The sequence below is a fragment of the Aspergillus heteromorphus genome, assembly GCF_003184545.1.
Source record: "Aspergillus heteromorphus CBS 117.55 chromosome Unknown BO70scaffold_34, whole genome shotgun sequence".
Classification (NCBI taxonomy): domain Eukaryota; kingdom Fungi; phylum Ascomycota; class Eurotiomycetes; order Eurotiales; family Aspergillaceae; genus Aspergillus; species Aspergillus heteromorphus.
Window position 1 is genome coordinate 230927 of NW_020290439.1, and position 19256 is coordinate 250182.

General features: G+C 52.7%; 6 protein-coding genes across 6 annotated transcripts; 3 read left to right on the top strand and 3 right to left on the bottom strand.

Moving 5' to 3' along the window:
* Positions 1–1119: 1119 nt before the first annotated feature.
* On the bottom strand, positions 1120–4554 carry BO70DRAFT_382653 (acetyl-CoA synthetase-like protein; the record flags this gene model as incomplete). Its single annotated transcript, XM_025545548.1, has 5 exons — positions 1120–1747; positions 1798–2788; positions 2836–3408; positions 3459–3534; positions 3588–4554. The coding sequence occupies 5 exons, from the start codon at positions 4552–4554 to the stop codon at positions 1193–1195; spliced, it is 3162 nt and encodes a 1053-aa protein (XP_025395479.1). The 3' UTR covers positions 1120–1192.
* Positions 4555–6111: 1557 nt separating this feature from the next.
* BO70DRAFT_400192 (DUF1729-domain-containing protein) lies at positions 6112–6903 on the top strand (the record flags this gene model as incomplete). Its single annotated transcript, XM_025546904.1, has 2 exons — positions 6112–6486; positions 6550–6903. 2 exons carry the CDS (start codon positions 6112–6114, stop codon positions 6901–6903), a joined length of 729 nt encoding a protein of 242 aa, XP_025395480.1.
* A 210-nt stretch (positions 6904–7113) lies between these two features.
* On the bottom strand, positions 7114–8742 carry BO70DRAFT_322935 (uncharacterized protein). The gene is made up of 2 exons (XM_025540567.1): positions 7831–8742; positions 7114–7759 (listed from the first exon to the last, which is right to left on the bottom strand). Exons 1-2 carry the CDS (start codon positions 8426–8428, stop codon positions 7269–7271), a joined length of 1089 nt encoding a protein of 362 aa, XP_025395481.1. The 5' UTR covers positions 8429–8742; the 3' UTR covers positions 7114–7268.
* A 1449-nt stretch (positions 8743–10191) lies between these two features.
* On the top strand, positions 10192–10525 carry BO70DRAFT_365943 (uncharacterized protein). The gene has a single exon (XM_025544199.1). It carries the CDS (start codon positions 10340–10342, stop codon positions 10493–10495), a length of 156 nt encoding a protein of 51 aa, XP_025395482.1. The 5' UTR covers positions 10192–10339; the 3' UTR covers positions 10496–10525.
* A 764-nt stretch (positions 10526–11289) lies between these two features.
* On the top strand, positions 11290–11762 carry BO70DRAFT_150224 (uncharacterized protein). The gene is made up of 2 exons (XM_025538197.1): positions 11290–11642; positions 11710–11762. The coding sequence occupies exon 1, from the start codon at positions 11366–11368 to the stop codon at positions 11639–11641; it is 276 nt and encodes a 91-aa protein (XP_025395483.1). The 5' UTR covers positions 11290–11365; the 3' UTR covers position 11642; positions 11710–11762.
* A 4069-nt stretch (positions 11763–15831) lies between these two features.
* On the bottom strand, positions 15832–17636 carry BO70DRAFT_150238 (adaptor protein STE50). The gene is made up of 3 exons (XM_025538198.1): positions 17207–17636; positions 16989–17150; positions 15832–16940 (listed from the first exon to the last, which is right to left on the bottom strand). Exons 1-3 carry the CDS (start codon positions 17472–17474, stop codon positions 15889–15891), a joined length of 1482 nt encoding a protein of 493 aa, XP_025395484.1. The 5' UTR covers positions 17475–17636; the 3' UTR covers positions 15832–15888.
* Positions 17637–19256: the final 1620 nt, after the last annotated feature.

Here is a 19256-nt window from a genome sequence, read left to right on the forward strand (position 1 = left end):
GAGTCTTTGTTGGGTCTTTCGTTTTCCTGCTGCTGTCTGTCTGTGTCTGTGTCTGTGTCTGTGTCTGTGTCTGTTGCTGGTCGCTCTCTCTCTCTCTCTCTCTCTCTCTCTCTCTCTCTCTCCCTCTCTCTGTCTCTGTCTCTGTCTCTGCCTCTGCTTCTCTCTTTTTCTCTCTGCCTGTGTGTGCATGTGTGCACACTGCAGAGTGGAATCGAATGGAGTGGAGTAGAGTGCGTGCAGTGTACTAATGAACAGATACGGCGCGATACCAAATGGAAGTTGGAAGGACAGCTGCCTGCCTGCCTGCCTGCCGGCCTGCCTGACTGACTGACCGACTGACTGACCGACTGACTGCTTGTCTTATAATTATGACTGAATGGTGCCTTGAGTATGACTACGATGCTCAGCAACTCATGCTCGTGCTTTGGGGAGATGGTATATATAGATAGATTAGATAGATAGTACTTAATTCTTTATTCTTTTTGCTCTGGTTTGGGATCTCTGGTCTATTGTTGTGTAGCGTGTGATAAGTATAAGGTAGGATAGATAGCATGCGGCAGTGTGGTGCATAGATCGCGAACTGGGCTGAGGTGAGGTGGTGGCATAAGTTGCATCAGTTGCATAGCTGGCATAGCTGGTAAGCAGAAATACGCAATCCACGCTTACTTATACAAGAACGCCGAACAAACAGAAACAATACAACATTACATGTCCCAACGATAAGGAGTAGATACTATTATTGCAGAGCGAAGCTCTGCAATATCTATACGTGAAAGAAAGGTGGGGGGGGGGGGAAGGAAGCCTTTTGGTTGGCCAGAGAGAGGAAAAGCCCTAAGTCCAGTCCCCAGTGCCAGTGGTCTTACATGATATTGGCATTCTGTATTTTTTTGAATGGTTACTTTAAAGTATTATTTGTATATAGATTAAGTAAGTGAGTGTATTATACTTTTAGGTATAGAATACTCGGTATAGGCGGGTTAAACTTGCTATATATGCAGACAGGTTGAATTCGTTATAAGCAGGCGGGTTGACCACGCGCAGAAAGGTTGAATTCGCTATATACAGGCGGGTTGACCACACGCAGAAAGGTTGAGTGCTATACAGCTTTGCTCTGTACGGCTCTAGGCGACCTTGAACTCGAACTGCAACTCAAAACCCCCACTGCCCACACCAATGCCTCATCAACGCCGGCTCAACAGCCCGCCATATCTCTCAACTTGGGACTAACCACCCTCGTCCGATTCGTCGCAAAAGTGAGTCCCTCTTCCCCACCAGCCACCGCCCAGCGATACGTATCCACCAGCTTGACGGCCGGATTTTCCTCCAGAAGATCACCCTCACCATCACCATCACCATCACCATTCCGGCTCTCCTTGAGCGCAGAAACCCACTCCCCCAAGGAAACAACCCTCTTGATCCGCTGGCCATAGAATTCCCGAATAGCGGGGATTAGACTTGGCCAGTGTGTTGGGTGGGGGTTTAGGGCGTGGAAGTAGCCGGCTATGGTTATCTCTTCCTCATTCACTCGCCCATTCTCATGCTTATGCACATGCCCATTCGCATTCGCATCGGTATCTGCGTCTGCATCTGGAGCAGCATCTTGATCAGCAAGACTCACACCCGAAACCTCCAACACCACCCTCGCGACATCCTCAATGGGCGCCCAGCCCAGAGCCCCCAACCTCCCAAGCCCATCAGGCAACAAGCCCAGAAACAGCGAACTGCGAATCAAACTAGGCAACCACTCCTGGGTATTCCAGTATTCCACTGGCCTTTCTCGCCGCGCGGGCCCCCAACCTGTCCGACCCGGATAATCTGGCGCGGAATACCCGAGACTTCGGCTGCAGCGTCGAGGATCAAGCTAGCTGTTAGCTTGGAATGGGCGTAGCCGATCGCCCGCTCGGAGAGAGAGTCGTCTGGAAGGGGCTTTTCAGGGACGGGGACGGAGGGAGTCGGCCAAGCGTGGCTGTCGACTGTGCTGACGCTAGAGACGAATGCGATGGAGACGGTGCGGACGGCGGCGGCGCTGAAGTCAATGAGGTGTCGGATTCCAAGGAGGTGGGGCTCGAAGGAGGGGAGGGAGAGGTTGAAGTTGACGGGCCAGGCATTGTGGATGATTCTGTCGACGGAGTGGGTGAGGATGTGGTGGGTGGACGGGGAGAGGCCGAGGAGGGGAGCGGAGAGGTTGGCGGTTAGGAAGGTGGTGCGGGAGAAGTCGGTGGAGAGGCCGCGGGAGGCGTTGGCGGCGGTTTGGCGCGCCTGCGCGTCCGAGGAACGGTTGAGACAGATGATGTGGTGGATGGAAGGGGAGGAGAGGGCGAGGTCGAGCAGGTAGGAGCCGATGTCGCCGGTGGTGCCGGTTATGAGGATGGTTTGGTTGGTGGTGCGGGGGGAGGGTTTAGTGGGGGATGGGGGCGGGAGGTTGGTGGTGTATTTGGCGATTAGGGAGCGGGATATGGTGAGGGTGGAGGGAGTGGAGGAGGGGGTGTTGGGTTTGGGCTTGGAGGAGGTGAGGTTGTAGACGAAGCCTGCAAGCTGGGTGATTGTCGGGTGAGTGTAGATGACGCGCGGCTCGATGGCCGTCTCGTGGCCGGCTTTCTCGAGACTGACGCGTAGGACCCGGGCGAGCTGGATCACTTGCAAAGAGTCGACGCCTGCAGCGAATAAGTCCTCGTCGATGTTCAGGGTTGGGAGCTGGAGGATGCCCTGCGTCAGGGATCGTATGCTGTCTGTGAAGGCTGGTTTGGAGGTGAGGTCGAGGTCCACTGCCGTGGCAGATCCGTCATGGCTGGTTTCGAAGATCCGTTCGATATCGGCTGCGTAGCGTTTGACGACCATCGCTGGATCGTGCCTTTGCCAGCGCGGGGGAAAGGGCGGGTTGGATCCGATAGGAAGACGTATTCGCGTAGGATGCGGCTGTGGGCGACGGTCTCGACGTTGACTTTCTCGATGATGGGCCAGATTTCGTCGAGGAAGCGCTGCTTGTCGGGCTCGTTCTGGGGCTGCTGGGCCGGCTCGATCAGCAGGGCGGCGTGGAAGTGGCCGGAGCCGACGACCTGCGCGCCGAGGACGCCCGGGTGGCCCATGACGGCGCCTTCGATGGTCGTCGGGTTGAGTTTCTCGCCGGTCGAGAAGACGATGATGTCGTCGGCGCGGCCCACGTAGGTCCAGTGGTTGGCCAGGGTCGGGTGCGGCCGGTAGAGGTCCTTCGTGCTGAACTCGGCCAGCTCGGGGAACGCGTAGAAGCAGCCCTGTAGGCCCGGATGATCCTTGTTCTGGCGGATGAAGACCTGTTCGTACGTGTTCTCGCCAAACGGCCGCCACTCAATGCCCATCATCTCCGTCGGAACGATGAACCACGGCCATAGGGAGGCATCGGGTTGCGCGTAGTAAGGGAAGTAGATATACCTGTCTGTCCGGTTAGCGGTCGTGGACGAGATCTGGAGGCGTAAACGTACTCGGTTGTGGCGATGGCATTAACCCTTTGGATCCCTTGGCTTAGGAGATCGTTTGCCGGGGTGGGAGCAATAGCGCCTACACAAGATACGAGTTAGTCTTATACGGCTTATCCTCCGAGTATGACTGACCTCCTCCGAATCCCACGGCGTGCAGTTTTTTCAGCTCATCCACGGCCTGCTGCGAACGCCACATCTGCTCCAAGATGGTCGGAGGCATGAGCGTCCAGCCCGGGTTCGAGTTCTGCAACCAGTCGACCACGTTGTCGCCGGTGATCGGCACGGAAGGGTCGCGGAAGGCGATGGGGGCGTTGTAGTAGAAGCCACACAGCTTTGAGGTCATGATGCCTGCGGTGTGGAACAGAGGGAAGATGAGGAGGTACCGTGGGTTGGGAAAGCTGGTCCATGTCGGAAACCACGTCCGATTGCCGTCGCGTGGCGGGATCGTCCGATGCAAGTCGTTCAAGGCGAGCATACCCTGCGGGATGACGACTGGCTTGGGCAGACCGGTGCTGCCAGTCGTGTGCAGCACCACATACGGGTCCCATTCGGCTTCCGCGAAGGTCTTGGTGTAAGAGAACGGCGCGACATTTGCCACCCACTCCTCCCACGGGGCAGCCGTCACCCCCTCCATGCCGGATCGCCCATCGACCCACGGCTGAACCGTTGACGCGTATTGCACATCATGGTAGAGCAAGTTGCAATCCGTCTTATCGAACAGGTTCAGCTGTGCCTCGACGGAGTTGCGCGACGAGATGAGAAGCGCCTGGTAGCCGGCCTTGATGGCGCCGACCACAAAGATGGGATACCGCGGATCCTCGAGGCCGATGTAGGCGACGGTGAGAAACGTGCCGAGCTCGGGGTGTCCGGCCTGTTTGACGAGCAGGTGGGCGACATAGTTGACGGCGTTGGCGACTTGGGCCCAGCTCACGGGCTTCCACCCATCGCGAGGGTTGCCGTTGGTGCGCGGTATAGAAAGACACTCGACGTCGGGGGTCACGCGGGCTGTGGCGTCAATGATATGGGGGATCAGGCGTTTCCCGCATTCTCCCCCGTGGAGAGTCGTGGCCGGATCCACGGTCGTTCCAAAGACGTTCATTCTGAGCTATGCAGCTGTCAGACGTTCTGGGGTGGAAGGGCGGCATCATGCACCAGGGGGACTTGACCACATTCAAGGTCGTTGGAGTCGACCCCGACAGCTTCAGCTGCCCGATTCATGCCACGCCATTGTCATCTGCCATACCGTTCAGCTGCGATGGAAAGTTTGAAGGGATCCACCGCGCTGAACACTTGAGTCTTGAACACGTTTCGAAGCCGCTTGGGTATAGATACACAGATACTCCGGCAAGAACAGCCGACGGCCCGGTCCTATGGGAGAGGCCCACGCAAAATCTCCACAGGGCTGAGCTGAACAGCCTTCCGAGATTTCCAGCTTCTCCGATTGCTGTCTCACTTGGGTGCTTGATGAATTCGGGGTAGTATGTGACAGATCCAGGAGGCGTAAGCACCAAGCACCAGGTCTGGAAGACACGGATCTCCTTGATTGCTGGGCCCAAGAGCCATCGATGGCTATCTAGGAAGGATAGCTTCAAACTGCTTTAATGACTGAACAAGCTAACTCTTAGCGTCTTCTAGCAGCCCGACTAGCGAGTGCATAGTGCATTGAGGGGGATGGTCACCAGCGAGTCTATACCCAATACTGGGCTGTTGTAGATCTTTCTTTTGGCTTATTTTTGTTCAAGTCCCAATACTAACAACGGTGCACATATTTCGTCCGACTGGCTGGTGGTTATTGAACAGTCAGGGAGGATGGCGATGACGACGAGGATGGAAGAAAGAAGACGAAACGACAAGTTTGTGCGCCGGACGCCCTGGCAGCCTCAGGCCAGATTACAGTCAGGTGATCCTGATATTTTGATCTCTCGGTTTGGATCCTTCGTTTTGACCCCCGCATCTTAACAACGTCCCCGCCCATCTTGATATCCTGCTTTGTGAATATTGCCATCCTGGAGCGCTTTCACATCTTCGGAACGGCCAAACAGAAACTCATCCTGCAATATCTGCTCCCCAGCATCCCACCCCTTGCGAGACGCGACACCCTCTCGCGTAAAACTTTCTCTTGTCCCAGGTATTCAGGCCATGGTCATGGCATTGTTTCGAATATATTTGTCCGCTTTCTGGGACGCTTAGGTGGCTTTCTGGATGTTCATCACATACTTTACCTCCAGATACTCGTCCGAGGGGGGCAGACCAGGAGCGTGGACTCTCAGATACCAGGCGAGAAGGAGATCGTGATGCGTGACGAAGACCCGCTCCTTCTCGTCGTAGCTTGCACGCTGGACGGAGAGCTCCTCTAGACACTTCGCCTGCCATCGCTCTACGCATTGATACGGGATACAGACGCAATTATCCACCATAATCGATGGCTGAATGTGGATCCTCAGATTCCACCACAAGAACTTGACGGCAATCACCCCCATCGCTGCCCACAACATAGTCTTATCTTGTTCACAGTCTTTGTACGAGACAGGATCAGTAAGGTCGACAAAGGCCTAACATCGTGCTGATCGCGGGCAGTGGCTTCGACTCCGAGGCGGATGCGGACCTGCTGCCTTGCCTCACGGGAACGTGGTCCCAACGCTGGGGTCACGCACCGATGCCCTTTGACGGGGTGTTGCTACCTAGCCGCATCCTCCTGACGGCCAAGGAGGCTTATACCTCCCCGTCGGTGAAGCAGTTGCTGGTGGCGGGCGCGGTGACGCTGACCTGCCAGTCAGAGAAGGGACGGCCCATCTGCGGCCTGGCCACGCGCGCGGCTTTGTTGTGGAAGGAGTTTGACCAGCGCTTCTTTTCCATCCCCGATCCAGCCCTGCGAGAGCACACTCTCCACACGGCCCGCGACGAGATCAAGAGGCGCCTGAACCGGGACTCAGCCCGCCCGTGGTTTGCCGTCGACGCCACCGGCCATAATATCGAGCTGGAGAATCTGACCTACCGCCAGGTGCTGCGTCGCCTGGTGGCGTTGACCTTTGTCGAGCCCCGGGACCGGTGGATCGATCCCTCATATCACCGCCTCGCCTGGGACTGGATTTAGCTGTCCCGCGAGCGATGGGGCGGCAAGGCGCCCATTTTCACTATTCCCATCTTCCACGCCGCGTCCCCAGAAATCTCGACTCTTGACTCCTCCTTCGGCCAGGCGCTGGGCGCAGCGGCCGACAAGCCTCTTCACCCCGAGAACATCCTGCGGCTCTTGCAGTTCTTCCGCCTGCCCAAGCAGAAGCCCGTATCATTGATCCCCCGGCTGGACGAGTACTTTGAGACCTGGTTCAAGAAAGATCCGTTCTGGCAAGCGGAGGACGTGGATGCCGTGATGAATCTGGATGCGCAGCGGACATTCATTCTTCTCGGACCCGTCCTTAATCGGTTCATCCGGGGTCGTGACTGGTAACAGATTTTAAAGCTTTCTCTCTATATAACCAAGCCGTCTCTACAAGCTTAACTTTTTTTAATCTTTTTGATACTACATTTTCAACAACATGAGGTGCTCCTGTAACAATTAACAGATAATAATGACTACAGGCAGGTGAAGGGCTACTTCCTCTTTCTTCTTTCCTCCTTCCACCTTCCACCGCCTGTATTTAACTATCTCAATCAGCATCATCCCGCACAAGACTACAATTACAAATCAGAGCCTTGATATTCTCTCTTCTTTGCCCCGCGTGATAATCCAGAGATACAGATACATCACACGAAAATAAAACCAAGAAAAGACACATCAAGAAGAAACAAAGATGGCAAAAAGAGAGCCAGCAACTACATACACAAAGCCAACTCAGAAGATGAAAATTTATTCAATATTACGCCCACACCCGTTATATCTGTCGGGCCATGTAAAAGAATCTTTTCAACATGCGCGATAATCTCTTCCTGGGACCAGAGAAAGGCAATATCTCCGAGATCGAGACTTGCCAGGCTTCTCAGGTGTAGGAGACAGATGCTGGACCACGACACGTTTCGCGCCCAGGCGTATAGCTTCACCATCACCCCCTGTGTCATGAGGGGCGTGTTTCCCCCAAATAAGATAACTAGCGGGAGACAGATCGGTAGGCATCCACACTCTAGAGACTCCGTGGCGGGGTAGAGTCCGGCGAGATTGATATCCCTATTGATTCCCTCACTGGGAGTGTTACTCGGAGCGGAGGCGTTCGAGGAGTTGGATGTGGACCGGGTTCGGCATTCACCGTCCGCTGCGGGGGAATTTGATATATCGGGTTCTGTATGCGACGGAGTCGGGGAGTGAAACACTGCATACACACAGGAGCAGATGAGCTACTGAGCTGGAGGGGTGGTGATGGGGCGGGGGAAGGAAGCTCACCAATTTCGTTTCTTTTAGTTTCTGCGCTACCACCACCACCCCTACTGCCCCTTAGTTTCTTGAGGGCCCGCTGCACATCGCTGGCTATCAGGGTCTGGGTATGGCGGGATCTTGGTGGCCGTTGATCGATACTATCCTGCAACAAAGCCACCGCATGCTCCAGGCTGCAGTGGGTGCTTAGCTGCGCCAGAACAGAGAGCATGTGCTTGCTCCATGCCTGGGGTCTCAGCACCTCCGGCAAGATTTGCTCCAGGGGTCGTTGCCAACTTCGCTCAATCGTGGACAGGCTCATCAGCTTGGCTCTGTCGGATCGTCTGAAGCGTTTGATGATCGGCTCCACAATTTCTTGGTAGCAGATCAGCTTCCGGTACCGCTCTATGGACTCGTACTTGAAGGACCAGAGATTGTTCTTGCACAGGTGCGTCCAGGCCGCGTCGACGAGCTCGCAGATGCCCTCGTCAAACGCCTTGCTCGCCGTGAAGATCTCGGTGATTACTTCGAGCTGAGCCACCTCGGTCATGTTTCTCAGCGCTTCCTGGAGAATGTATCGTGCGTTGGCGGTGGGGGCCTGCACGCATAAAGATTGAGCAAGATCCATGGTTTTTCTTTTTCTTTGTTCTTTCTATTTTTTTTTTGACTAGAAATAATCAGGCCAGTACACCCACTCTCTGGCCTAATATCTAAAGAAAAAACAAAACCCGAGCCCTGGGCATATCGAAGACAGAGAGGATGAGTAATTCATATAGGCCGAACAACTCACATTGATGTCAGAAAGAATCCTATCCTCCCTGTGTGGAAGACTCAAACCCGGCTGCATGTGGAGAGAAGCATAGACAGAATGTTAGCAGGTCACAACGTCCAGAAAGAAAGATCTAGAACAGGGTAGAGAACCAAGGATTTGGCGACACCCGCTGTGGCTAATCAGGTTGATGTTATGCCGCCAAGCAGGTTGATCTCTGTATCATAGTACTAAATAGGTATGCTCTGGTTGTATCATGTGAATCTATCAGCAGGTCACTCGGAATGAAAAAAAAAAAAAAGATTGACTGATTGATTGATTGAGTTATTGACGCTGCGCGTCGCCGAATATATCCGACGATACTTGGAGACGCCGAACGCCGAAAATGGGCACATTATGCAGTGGCTTCTATGGGACTCGCATACATACCATACCTCACATCATCATCATCACCATCACCATCACCGCAATGCCTCAGCTTCAGGCAAATGATGCAGTGGTTTTTCTTTTTTCTTTTTTTTTTTTTAAGAAAGAAAATAATATACCATAATGCATTGGTAAAATATGCCCAAAAAAAACAATCTAGATTAGTAGGGAACTATGAATATTTCCAAAGCCTCTCTCTTCTCCGAAGAAAAGGATCGATCCGATCCGATCCGATCCTACCCATGGCTGGCAGCCTGGAAATTCCCCGAGCCCTAATTGTCCCGCGGGGTTAGAGTTAGATAATCGTGCGAGAGGCTTATAGTATAGTAATGTCGCGTTTACTCTCATCGCTGTCTTTCCGATTATTTCTCTCATATCAAGTGATGTTTCCTGTCTACCTGGGTGGCGCAAAAATGCGAGAGTCTTGCTTTGCTCTCTGATAGTTAAGTGCTGATGAAGTAAAGGGGAAGCAAGGGGGAAAGGGGGGCGGATAGTCATCTAGGAGATACACATTTATAGGAAGAAGAGGATAGGACAGAAATGGGAGTCTGCATTTTGGATAGAGTAGGGTGGGTGATAAGATGAGATGGCGCAAATGATGTCATGTGTCACATATGCTCCTTACTATGTGATGTAGAAAGACGCACAAACCGCCCAGTAACTCCCTGATGTCTATGGTTTAATTCCAGTTATCACTCTTTCTCGAGAAATTCGAAAACGGATTGGCTAGCTATCTCAAAATGTCTAGATTTCTCGTCAGATGAAATTCGCAGAATCCGGGAGTCACAACGTGGAAGGGAACGAACGATGTCAAATCAATGGTATTAGGGATTTATTTGACCAGGAGATCGTCGAGACACCTGTTTAGTGCAGTGGTTCTATTTCTGACAGATAGAATGAACGCCTTGCAACTGTGGTCGATTTGGAGGCTCAGAGCTATAGAAGGGCTCTATATAGCCAATAAACAAGCAGTAACCAGACTTGTTTAGAGATGTGGAGGTAATAGACCAGCATCAAGTAGGTTGGTTTGTTCGATGGTTGGGTAGTTGTAAGAGAAAGGAAACAACACAACCCCAAAGAGTAGTTATGCAATTCTCGCTATGCATGCATAACCCTGCTGATTCATCGTACAGGTGGCATGAATAACTACTTGTGGGGCAATGATCAATATTCCTTCATCCAACATCCCACCTCTACTTCTTTCGAAGGGCATTATTTTCCGACTCTGGCTGACTTGTTCTGACAGCAGAAGCGGTCTCTACACAATACATATTCCCAACGTGGCTGTGCACGGAACTGCGAGAATATTAGGTGGATAGCAATATAAGCACTACCTAAGGACTTATGCCAAAGAAACCCCACAATCCATCAATCACCCTTGTGCTGACTGCTGAAGAAGCTGACATTGCTGGCGTAACTCTGCTCCAAGTCCTCTATGGATTATCTATGGATCATTATCTAGACCGTGTACTCCGTACCATGCATGTACTGTGTATATAGTACTGGGTAGATAGAGGTGTTGACAACCACCATCGCCACAATTCCAAATAGCCAAACAACCACCAACGAGACAACACCCCGGACACCGACGGAGATCAGCGTAAGCGAAGGTAAATAAGCTCGCTAGTCTCTAACCAAGCACTTCACTAGAATCTATCTATATAGATAGGCCACTCGGTACGGAATATTTACTCCGAGCAGAATGCTCCATCCATCTAATATGGCTATCTAATATCCCCCCCCCCCACCCCTCATATGATCGATCCTTCCTTCAGCCTCTGATGCCATCTTACGCACTTACCCACTCACTTATCCACCCAATATCTATCTCCAACCTACCGTAAAAGTAACTCGCAGGCTATCCACGGGTATGTAGAAACTGGAAACGGCCTAGAGCTTCCTCCGCAATATGGCGCAATCCCGCAGGATCTAGCCGCAGGGGGATAACTCCATCGGGAGAGATACATTGGCACTTGTCAATTCCTGCCCTCCTTCTACCCCACTGAGGAATTGTAGAGAGATATGTGGGCCAATGGGTTGGGTTAGGCGTATCGTTTTCTGCTGCTGGAGCGGGTTGTTTCAGGCGGATGGATGAACGGTTAGATAGGCCCGGATCTTGGCTACCTACCTACCTATCTATCTGGAATCTCGGTACCGACATCCTAGTTTCCTGGTTAGGTAAAGATGGATATCGAGGGAGGTGGTTGTCACGTAGGAACCTACCGTCTTATGTCATTGCTCCGGTCAAGTATAAAATAGCTGGACAGATCCCTCCATCCAGGTACCCTTGTCTTCACCATCTGCATCTTCATCTCTACCACTCACTTCCTCAACTCTTAATTGAGCCAGTCCAGTTTCTCTCCAGCCATCATGAAGCTCACCGCCCTCTTCTCCGGCGCCATCGTCGCCATCCTCTGCAACTCCGCCGTCGCCATCCCGGCTGCTGCCCCCAACGGCCTTGCCGCCCGTGAAGACGACATGTACTGCGACGGCTGCGGAAACATCAAGCGCGAGCCCGAGCCCGTCGTCGAGATCAAGCGTGAAGATGACATGTACTGCGACGGCTGCGGAAACATCAAGCGCGAGCCCGAGCCCGTCGTCGAGATCAAGCGTGAGGAGGACACCGACTGCGGTGCGGCTTGCTAAGGTATATACTATACTCTTGTGGTGCCACTCTGTTTAGCTAGGATTGAGATACTGATCAATTACAGCAGTCATCAACATTCGGATAAAGCGGATATGTGCTGATGAAATGAAAGAGGTGGAGGGATTGGAATCTTTCTTTGTACATGGTTGTCATCTGTCTTGACTTATTCCAATAAAGCTGATGTGGATGTTGTTCACCTATTGCTGTGTGAATTGTCAGATAGAGCCTTTTGGTTAACTAAAGCGGCTCCGACCACCCATGTAGATCATGATGGTGGTGCATATTCTGACATAAGGAGGCCCAATGCCAGAAGTGTTCATTTTCGCCCCTATCCGAGACCAATAGTTCTTCTGCATGGTTGCAGCCGCACCGGTCCTAATTCCGGGGGATCAGTGGCCAGGCGTGCAATCTCCTAGCAGCCGTGATTGAATGAAACATGCACGCCGCTAGGATATTATCTGATTGGTTCTGACAAAAAAGAATGGCCCCATACTTACTCACGCAGGATTGTGCTACTTTTGGCCCCCAACCCATGATAAGGCTGTAATTTGAAATCAACTCCGAGGAAAGCCGAAGTAAATGGGCATGACCATCACACGTAATGAGCTCTAGGAAGATTGGAATAGTTAGTTGTTGCCTTGAGAAGGAATCGATATGACTGATGTTGAGGGAGTGGCAAATACCAACCTCTCCTGACTTGTTCTTCATTGCAGCCAACCACTCCCCGACAATCAATACAGTCCCCGAGATAAGAGATTCCACGTCATACATCTCGGCTAGAATTTAACTAACGTCATGGTACGGAGTACAGAGGCCTAAAGTGTTCTCACCCTCTGTCACTCCTTCGGTGCCTTGACATATCGAGATTGATTCCCCTCGGCCAGTTCGCGGAGCCGTGTCCGCATGTGCGTTCCTATCAAACAGAAAGCAGGACCTTCTTAGCTCGAATGTTGTTGAAATACCTTTTTAGCCTGGGGATTATCCTTTCGTTTTCTGAAAATTCCCTTCTTCAAGGGTCTTTCAAACCACGCGGCTCACCTCCAGTCGCACTTTGCTATTGGAGACGGCGGTTCGGAGAAGCACATTGTGGCAGTTGCTCACGAGATATTTCACGACCTCAATAAAGACCTAAGTAATTCCTTCGCAGTGTGTGGACTGCTTCCGGAAGATCCGTCCCTCCACATCAGAGTGAACGGTGCCTGGAAGACTGCGGCTCTCGCTGATCCTGGCTTCCTTGTAAATCTCAAAAACGAGATTGATAAGACATTTTCGCTGACAATCATGTTATAGAAACCTGATCAAGCATATCTTGCACCAGGTAGCGAAGCATGATCTTCGGGTTGGGATGGAACATCGACTTGCCTCTGCCATTTTCTGTATCCCCTGACAGAGCTGGATGATGAGATATTGCTTCTCTTTGTGACTATCCCGGGCCTCGCCCATTTTTCTCAGTTCGGGTTCACACTCCTGAGGGTTTGACGAATCTCTGTGATGATATGGGAGATGTCTGGCTGAAGCTGGGCTCGTCGCTCCTTATCAACGTAGTTTTATAGTGATTGGATGCGAGCTCTGCCTTGCGCCACTCGTTCATTTCATTCCCGTCGCTCTTCGTGTCGGTGATATGGGTCTGTGTATATCCTGATCGGGGACAGTCAACAAGTAAGTCATTCTGCAAGAGTCTGGTCATCTAGAAGAGTAGTAAGCACCATGAAACAAGATATCAAATCCGGGTTAATCTGACTGGGGGCCTTCTTATATCAGTAGCCCTGTAGAAGACCACCAAGCAGTTAGTTAAACATACCCCCCATGATCAGAATCCTCACACTTCATAAACACTCCAATATATCATCTCTCCAACCCGGGTATATCTTCAGGTTCCACGCCACCGCCGCATTTGTCTGCGAATCCGCTCCACCCTCCGACCCACGAGCCAGCCCATTCGACGCATCCTGCCTCGTCCCCTTCTGTCCTTTCCATATCAGACCTGGTAAATCCACGACCCTTCAGCCCAGGCCTCCCAACCCACAGCGTCGCATCTCTCAAGCCCAACATTGTCCCAGGTTTCTGTTCACCGATATGCGCTCTGTGCCCTGGACACCCAAATTGACCACATCAGCCTCAGCTTCACCTCATCTCTCATCTTAAAAAAAAATAACATAAAATAAAAAAATAAAACATACGATAAAACACGAGATCTCGCAAATAACCTCCTCCATAATCCGCACACTCAACCCCTGCCTCTCAACGACAGAATGCTTTACGCGCATCCCTATCGCCTCATCATTCTCGGATATGCGTTTCGGCACATAGTTATCTTGACAGCGAGGGAGCTCTTTCGCAGTCGAAATCCGTCGAAAGGGGATCTGAATGGAGCAATGCGTGCACAAGTGGTCTTCACGTGAAAGAGATCTCTGTTGTTTTGCAGGACGGAGCTTTGTCGGATTTTATTTGTGTTGTGTTGGATTGGCGATTGGATGGATGGAATGAGCTGGAGGGGAAGAGAGGAAGGGAGGGGGGAGATTGGTTCGCTCGCCTCAGGCCGATTCACCGTGCTACTCGGTCCCAGCGCCTGCAGCTTGTCTATCAGGCGAGCTGTTTGGTGCTTTCCAGCGTCACGCTGGGGAACATAAGTGATGGGGGGGGGGGGGGGGTTTCCATAATACATGGTAGCTCCCAACCTCGCCGCAGTCATGGTGAATTCAATATCTCACGAACTAAAATGCCATCTACAAGATTATTATTTCCATTCACTCGGGTTATTCAATCGGCATCAGCACAGCTCATATCGTTAACACTGTCTGTACTTAATACGTCTACACTCTAATCCAGCCGATTTATTTCCTAAATCATAAAAAAAATAGCAGTAGACACCATTTTGGGCAGGCCAGCCAGTAAGCGCATATCTAGCGAGACAAGAGAGATTCAACAAGTAAGCATCCTAAATCATTTTAACAAACATCCCATAAGTGAGTAACATCACACCCGCAACCCGCAACCCGCAACCCGCTCACAGCACAGGGCATCTACTATATCTGTATTCATCTATCCGCCTTCCAACCTCCTAGATCCTCCTCATATCCCATCCTATCCCAAGCATACATACACATCTAACAAAACCCACCAGATCCAACTCCATACAGATAAACCTATACCCTCCATCCAACCTTATTCCCATCCCCAATCCAATCCCAATAATAAGCCAAACCAAGCCCAACCCACCCCATAACTACTTACGATACATACGATTCGCAAGCGGCCCAAAAACGATCTAGCCCCAACCACCAACAACAATTCATCAACAACAACAATAATAATAATAGTTAATCACAATCATGATAAGCGGGGCCAAACCCTTCATTTATCAAAAGATCACATCCCACACCCAAAATCTAGATCACATCACCACCTTCTAAACTCAAGAAACACTAGTCCAGTACAAAACGGACCCCAACAAGAATACATAATCTACTACCACAATCTACAGTTCCACTCCGTACAGACTACCTAGATACTAGATAGATAGGTAGGTAGATACAGGGCCCCGGACCCGGATTCGGACCCAGACCGGGCAAGACGCCGATCGGAGGGGGGGAGGGAGAATGGGACATCAGACTCGAGGGGAAAGATGCTCCACTCAAGCGGCAAAGGCCGCGGCGTCGGGACCAAGAATTGGGTACGAGTTGAGTTGCGGAAAGGGGGCAGCCATCCGCCATCGCAGTCTCGGAATTTCAGAATTTCAGAAAGGGGGCAGAGAGAACGGAGGGGAGGCCCGATTGGGAAGGAAATACGAACTACAGTCGATAGATGCGATCGGAGGTGTCTATTATGGATAATCATTGTCATTGTTATTGTTACGGTTATTATTATTATCAATGTGATAGATGGTCAAGTTAAATAGGATTTGTTGCAGTGGGGTAGATAGAAATATAGATGGATGAATGGATAGATGGATAGATGGGTCTAGACTTGTACGAGTAGTATTGCATACCAACTATGTAGTAAGTTTATTCAGAGAAATTAAGCCATATGAAGATGGCAGGCAGGCAGGTCACCAGCACCAAAACAACAGAAATGCCACGCTGATTTATGAGCTTTTCCAGTCCGCATCCCAACACCAAACACCGCTGATATGATAAAGACGGCCAGCCAGGACTGGCCCGATGGATTGAGGTAGAAGGAGGAAAAAAGAGCCCGGTCAAGGGGCCTAGGGTATCTCAAACAATGAAACAGGTCGGTTCTTGCGAGCTCACAAAACTCCGCCCGGCAGGTTGATCTGCGCTTGTCGTCCCTCGAACCCAGCGCTGTTCGGCGCAGACCCTCCGCCGCCGCCACCGCCGGAGTACATGGCGCCTTCGATCGGGTGGACGTGCTTCCGCAGCATGAACATCGGCTTGCGTCCCTCGTTCTGCAGGTTCTTGAAGAGGAGCAGCGGTCGCTCCTCCAGACCGAGGCACCTTTCCTGGTCCCCGTACACGATGTAGAGGGCGTATTGTTTCCAGTCCGCGTTGATGTTGTACTTCTTCAGTGCCGCCGGAAGGACCTTATAGCACGGGTCGTCCTGCGACACGCGGAAGGATTTGAAGATCTCAACACTGGGTGGATCCCCGCCCGCCCGGGAGTCCGACCGGGTGGGGATGTCGGGGCGCGTGGCCTGTGTCGGCGTAGGATTCAGGCGATCGGGTCGAGCGGTTGCTGGCGCCGAGTCGTCGTGGTGGCTGTAAGAGGCGTGGTTGATGCTGCTGGAGCTCGGCTGTGTGTATGCACGGGAGGCCAGCGTTTGGGGTGTGTAGTGGTTGCCGGGTGATGTAGGAGACGGGATCCCGGGTGACAGTTGCGACTTTCCATTGAGCATGGTCATGTGGGAGGAATTGGCCGCGGACGGATCGAGTCCGTCGCTGTACATTCGACTTTCGTGGATGGAGGGGGGGATGTGGGTGGGAGAGTTGGTCTTGGGAGTTATGCCGCCCGTGTGGCCCCTCTTGGAAAAGGTCCGCGACAGGATCGAGCCAGAGCGATCCAGGAGGGTGATGCCCGACGACGGGGAGGTGAGTGTTTGGCTGTCGTGAAATGTGTCCGACCCGGACGTCGGCGCGGCGGACGGCGGGGGAAGCGGTTGCGATCTGTTCTTCGCCATCTTGAACACGGGAAGAAGCTCCTCGCGCAGTCGACGGTAATCCTCCGCAATACGCCGCATCTCCGACTCCATCGTGACAATGCGCTCATCGCGTAGCCGGATAGACTGGATCAACCGGGCAACATCGTCCTGGGTCGCACCTTCGTTCATGCTCTGGTCCGCGGCTGTGGATGATTAGCTGGAGTTGTCAGACGGACAGCGATGGAACGTACAAAGTGGGATGTAGTGGTCGGCGTCGACTGGAATATCTTGCTTGACCTTGATTTCGTACACGCTCTTCAAGATGGTCAACCGATGCCCAACACTGACAATGCCCATCTCCTTCAGTTCATCGTGCTTCAGAGCGATGAGCGCCTCGCCAACGATTTCGTTTTCTAGCCACGCGAACCAGTCAGCACCCTGATTGACGCCTCGGTAGGACAAGACTTACCTCGAAACGCTCCGCAGTACTGACGGAAACCCAGGGCGGCAACGAAGTTGGCACACTCCTCCGCAGTCCATTCTGTGATGATTGTTCTGGGCGATCGGGGATTCTCGTCGGCGTTTGCCAGGGTGGTTGGGGTGTGTTCTGCCGACGGGAATTCGGACTCGGAAGGGGAGGCCTCGGAATCGGTGGCCAGATGAGGTGAGGTGATGACGCTGCGCTCATACTCGTCGTCGGCATCCGAGTCGGCGTGGTAGGAGGTATGGAGGGACATGGTGATGGTTCAGGACCGGCAGCGACGCCCGAGACGAAGAGGGGGCTGGGGTAGACGTCGGACCGGTTGGGGGAAGACTCAGCGAAGCGCCAGCCTTGGACCAGGATGAGTCGCTAATATAGGTGACAGCGGGGCGGCCACGCAGAGCGCCCAGGTATTATGCACGGACGAAGTCGAAGAGAGGCAGTGGACGAGACAGAGTCGAGTAGACGTAGCACATGAACGGGACGGTAAGGCGGCTTGGGTCCAGGGACTCGGACCGGTGGAGATGAGATGGGTCGAGGGAGGTGGGCGGGAACACGATGCGGTAGATTAGCAGGCGGGCTAGGCTAGATCGAAGACTCGGGGCTCAGGGGAGCGAGGGGAGGCGAGGGGAGAGCAGAGAAGCATGGAAGCATGGAGGGAGGACGAAATTGAGAGGAGCGAGGAGTTCCTGAGGCCAACAAGGCTAGTGCTGGTGTCGGCTGTAGGCAATCCTAATGGGCATGCAGCCAGAGCGGGGAAGCTGTGCTTGAACTTCGGGGGTAGCAAACGGGAGTGAAGGGGGGAGGGAGGGGGGAGGGGAGAGGGGAGAGAGGGGGGGGGGGGGGGGAGGGTGGACAGGGCGAGACTGGAGGATGCCACGAGGAAACCGTTTAAAATAAAGTATAATGAGGAGAAGAGAAGATGGAGAATGGGGGGGGGGGGGTGTCAGTGAGACAACGATAGAAGCGAGAGTTGAGGGAGGGAGCGAGCGAGGAGACAAACAGCAACACAGCAGCAGCAGCCGAACGAACGAACCGCCGAACGGGAAGGCAAAAGAGGCGCTTCTAAAGTTGGATCGCCGCACGTGACGCCGGTCTGGACTCGCTGCCTGCCCTCTTTATACGGACTCCCTCTATCCACGGTATACAGTAATAATGGTGTATCTATCTACTTCTACGCCCAGTTGGTGGAAGGTTACCACATACTCCGTACATACATACAGGTGCAATCATCCCGGCGCGTCTCTCTCTCTCCTGTTTTCCTGGCGCCGTCGGTTTCCCCCCCCCCCCGACACCTACGTACGGCTAATGGATCGCCCATCCTTGCATCCTCCCAGCCAGCAGTGAGTACTAGTAGTAGTGGACAGGACCCGGGCAAATCGCGCATACATCCAACAACAACATGAAAGCAAGAAAATGGAAATAAATTAAAGGAGACCCATCCCAACTCCAGAAAGTACAAAACCGGGGGTGGGAAAAAAAGCCACAAAACCCACGGTTGGATACTTATTGCTCTGTCATCCAGACTAACGAGACACCATGCCCGCGACCAGAAGGAACTATTATCACACAAATGACACTGGTTCGATCAGTGTTCATGCAAATAAGAACAGCGCCAGGCATGCTCAACGGTCAATGGCTGGAGGAGGGGGGGAGGGGGCACACGGCCATCCCACTATTATTCAGGACAGCGCTGTCAGAATCCAATAGTGCCGGAGCCTGGACGGTTTGGGTCTGGTCCTGGGCCCCGAATCCTCCGCTGCCATCGTGCCATTTGCTCCCCGTCTCGATAGTCGATCGAGGGGACGCCTTCGTTGACTCGCGCGCGCTGGTCCTTGCCCAATAATGCCAATACCATATTTGCCGCTGCAAGGACCGTCCTTGCTCCAGAAAATTCTTCCTCTCCTTTTTTTTTTTTTTTCAAAAATTTAGGTTCTAATTTTTCTCTAGCCTTCCGCCGCGGCGCCTATTGGTATTGGACTCTCGCTGGCCGTTCTATAATTAACTCTCGGATACCATCACCGATGGCTTTATCTCA

Excerpts from the sequence above, each read along its gene's own strand:
- BO70DRAFT_322935 (XM_025540567.1), bottom strand. The coding sequence starts at position 8,428 with ATGGATCTTGCTCAATCTTTATGCGTGCAGGCCCCCACCGCCAACGCA. Across the intron at positions 7,760-7,830 it reads AACTAAAAGAAACGAAATTG|TGTTTCACTCCCCGACTCCG; the intron begins GTGAGCTTCCTT and ends GTGTGTATGCAG.
- BO70DRAFT_365943 (XM_025544199.1), top strand. The coding sequence starts at position 10,340 with ATGCCAAAGAAACCCCACAATCCATCAATCACCCTTGTGCTGACTGCT.
- BO70DRAFT_150224 (XM_025538197.1), top strand. The coding sequence starts at position 11,366 with ATGAAGCTCACCGCCCTCTTCTCCGGCGCCATCGTCGCCATCCTCTGC.
- BO70DRAFT_150238 (XM_025538198.1), bottom strand. The coding sequence starts at position 17,474 with ATGTCCCTCCATACCTCCTACCACGCCGACTCGGATGCCGACGACGAG. Across the intron at positions 17,151-17,206 it reads GTACTGCGGAGCGTTTCGAG|AAAACGAAATCGTTGGCGAG; the intron begins GTAAGTCTTGTC and ends TCGCGTGGCTAG. Across the intron at positions 16,941-16,988 it reads CGACCACTACATCCCACTTT|CCGCGGACCAGAGCATGAAC; the intron begins GTACGTTCCATC and ends AATCATCCACAG.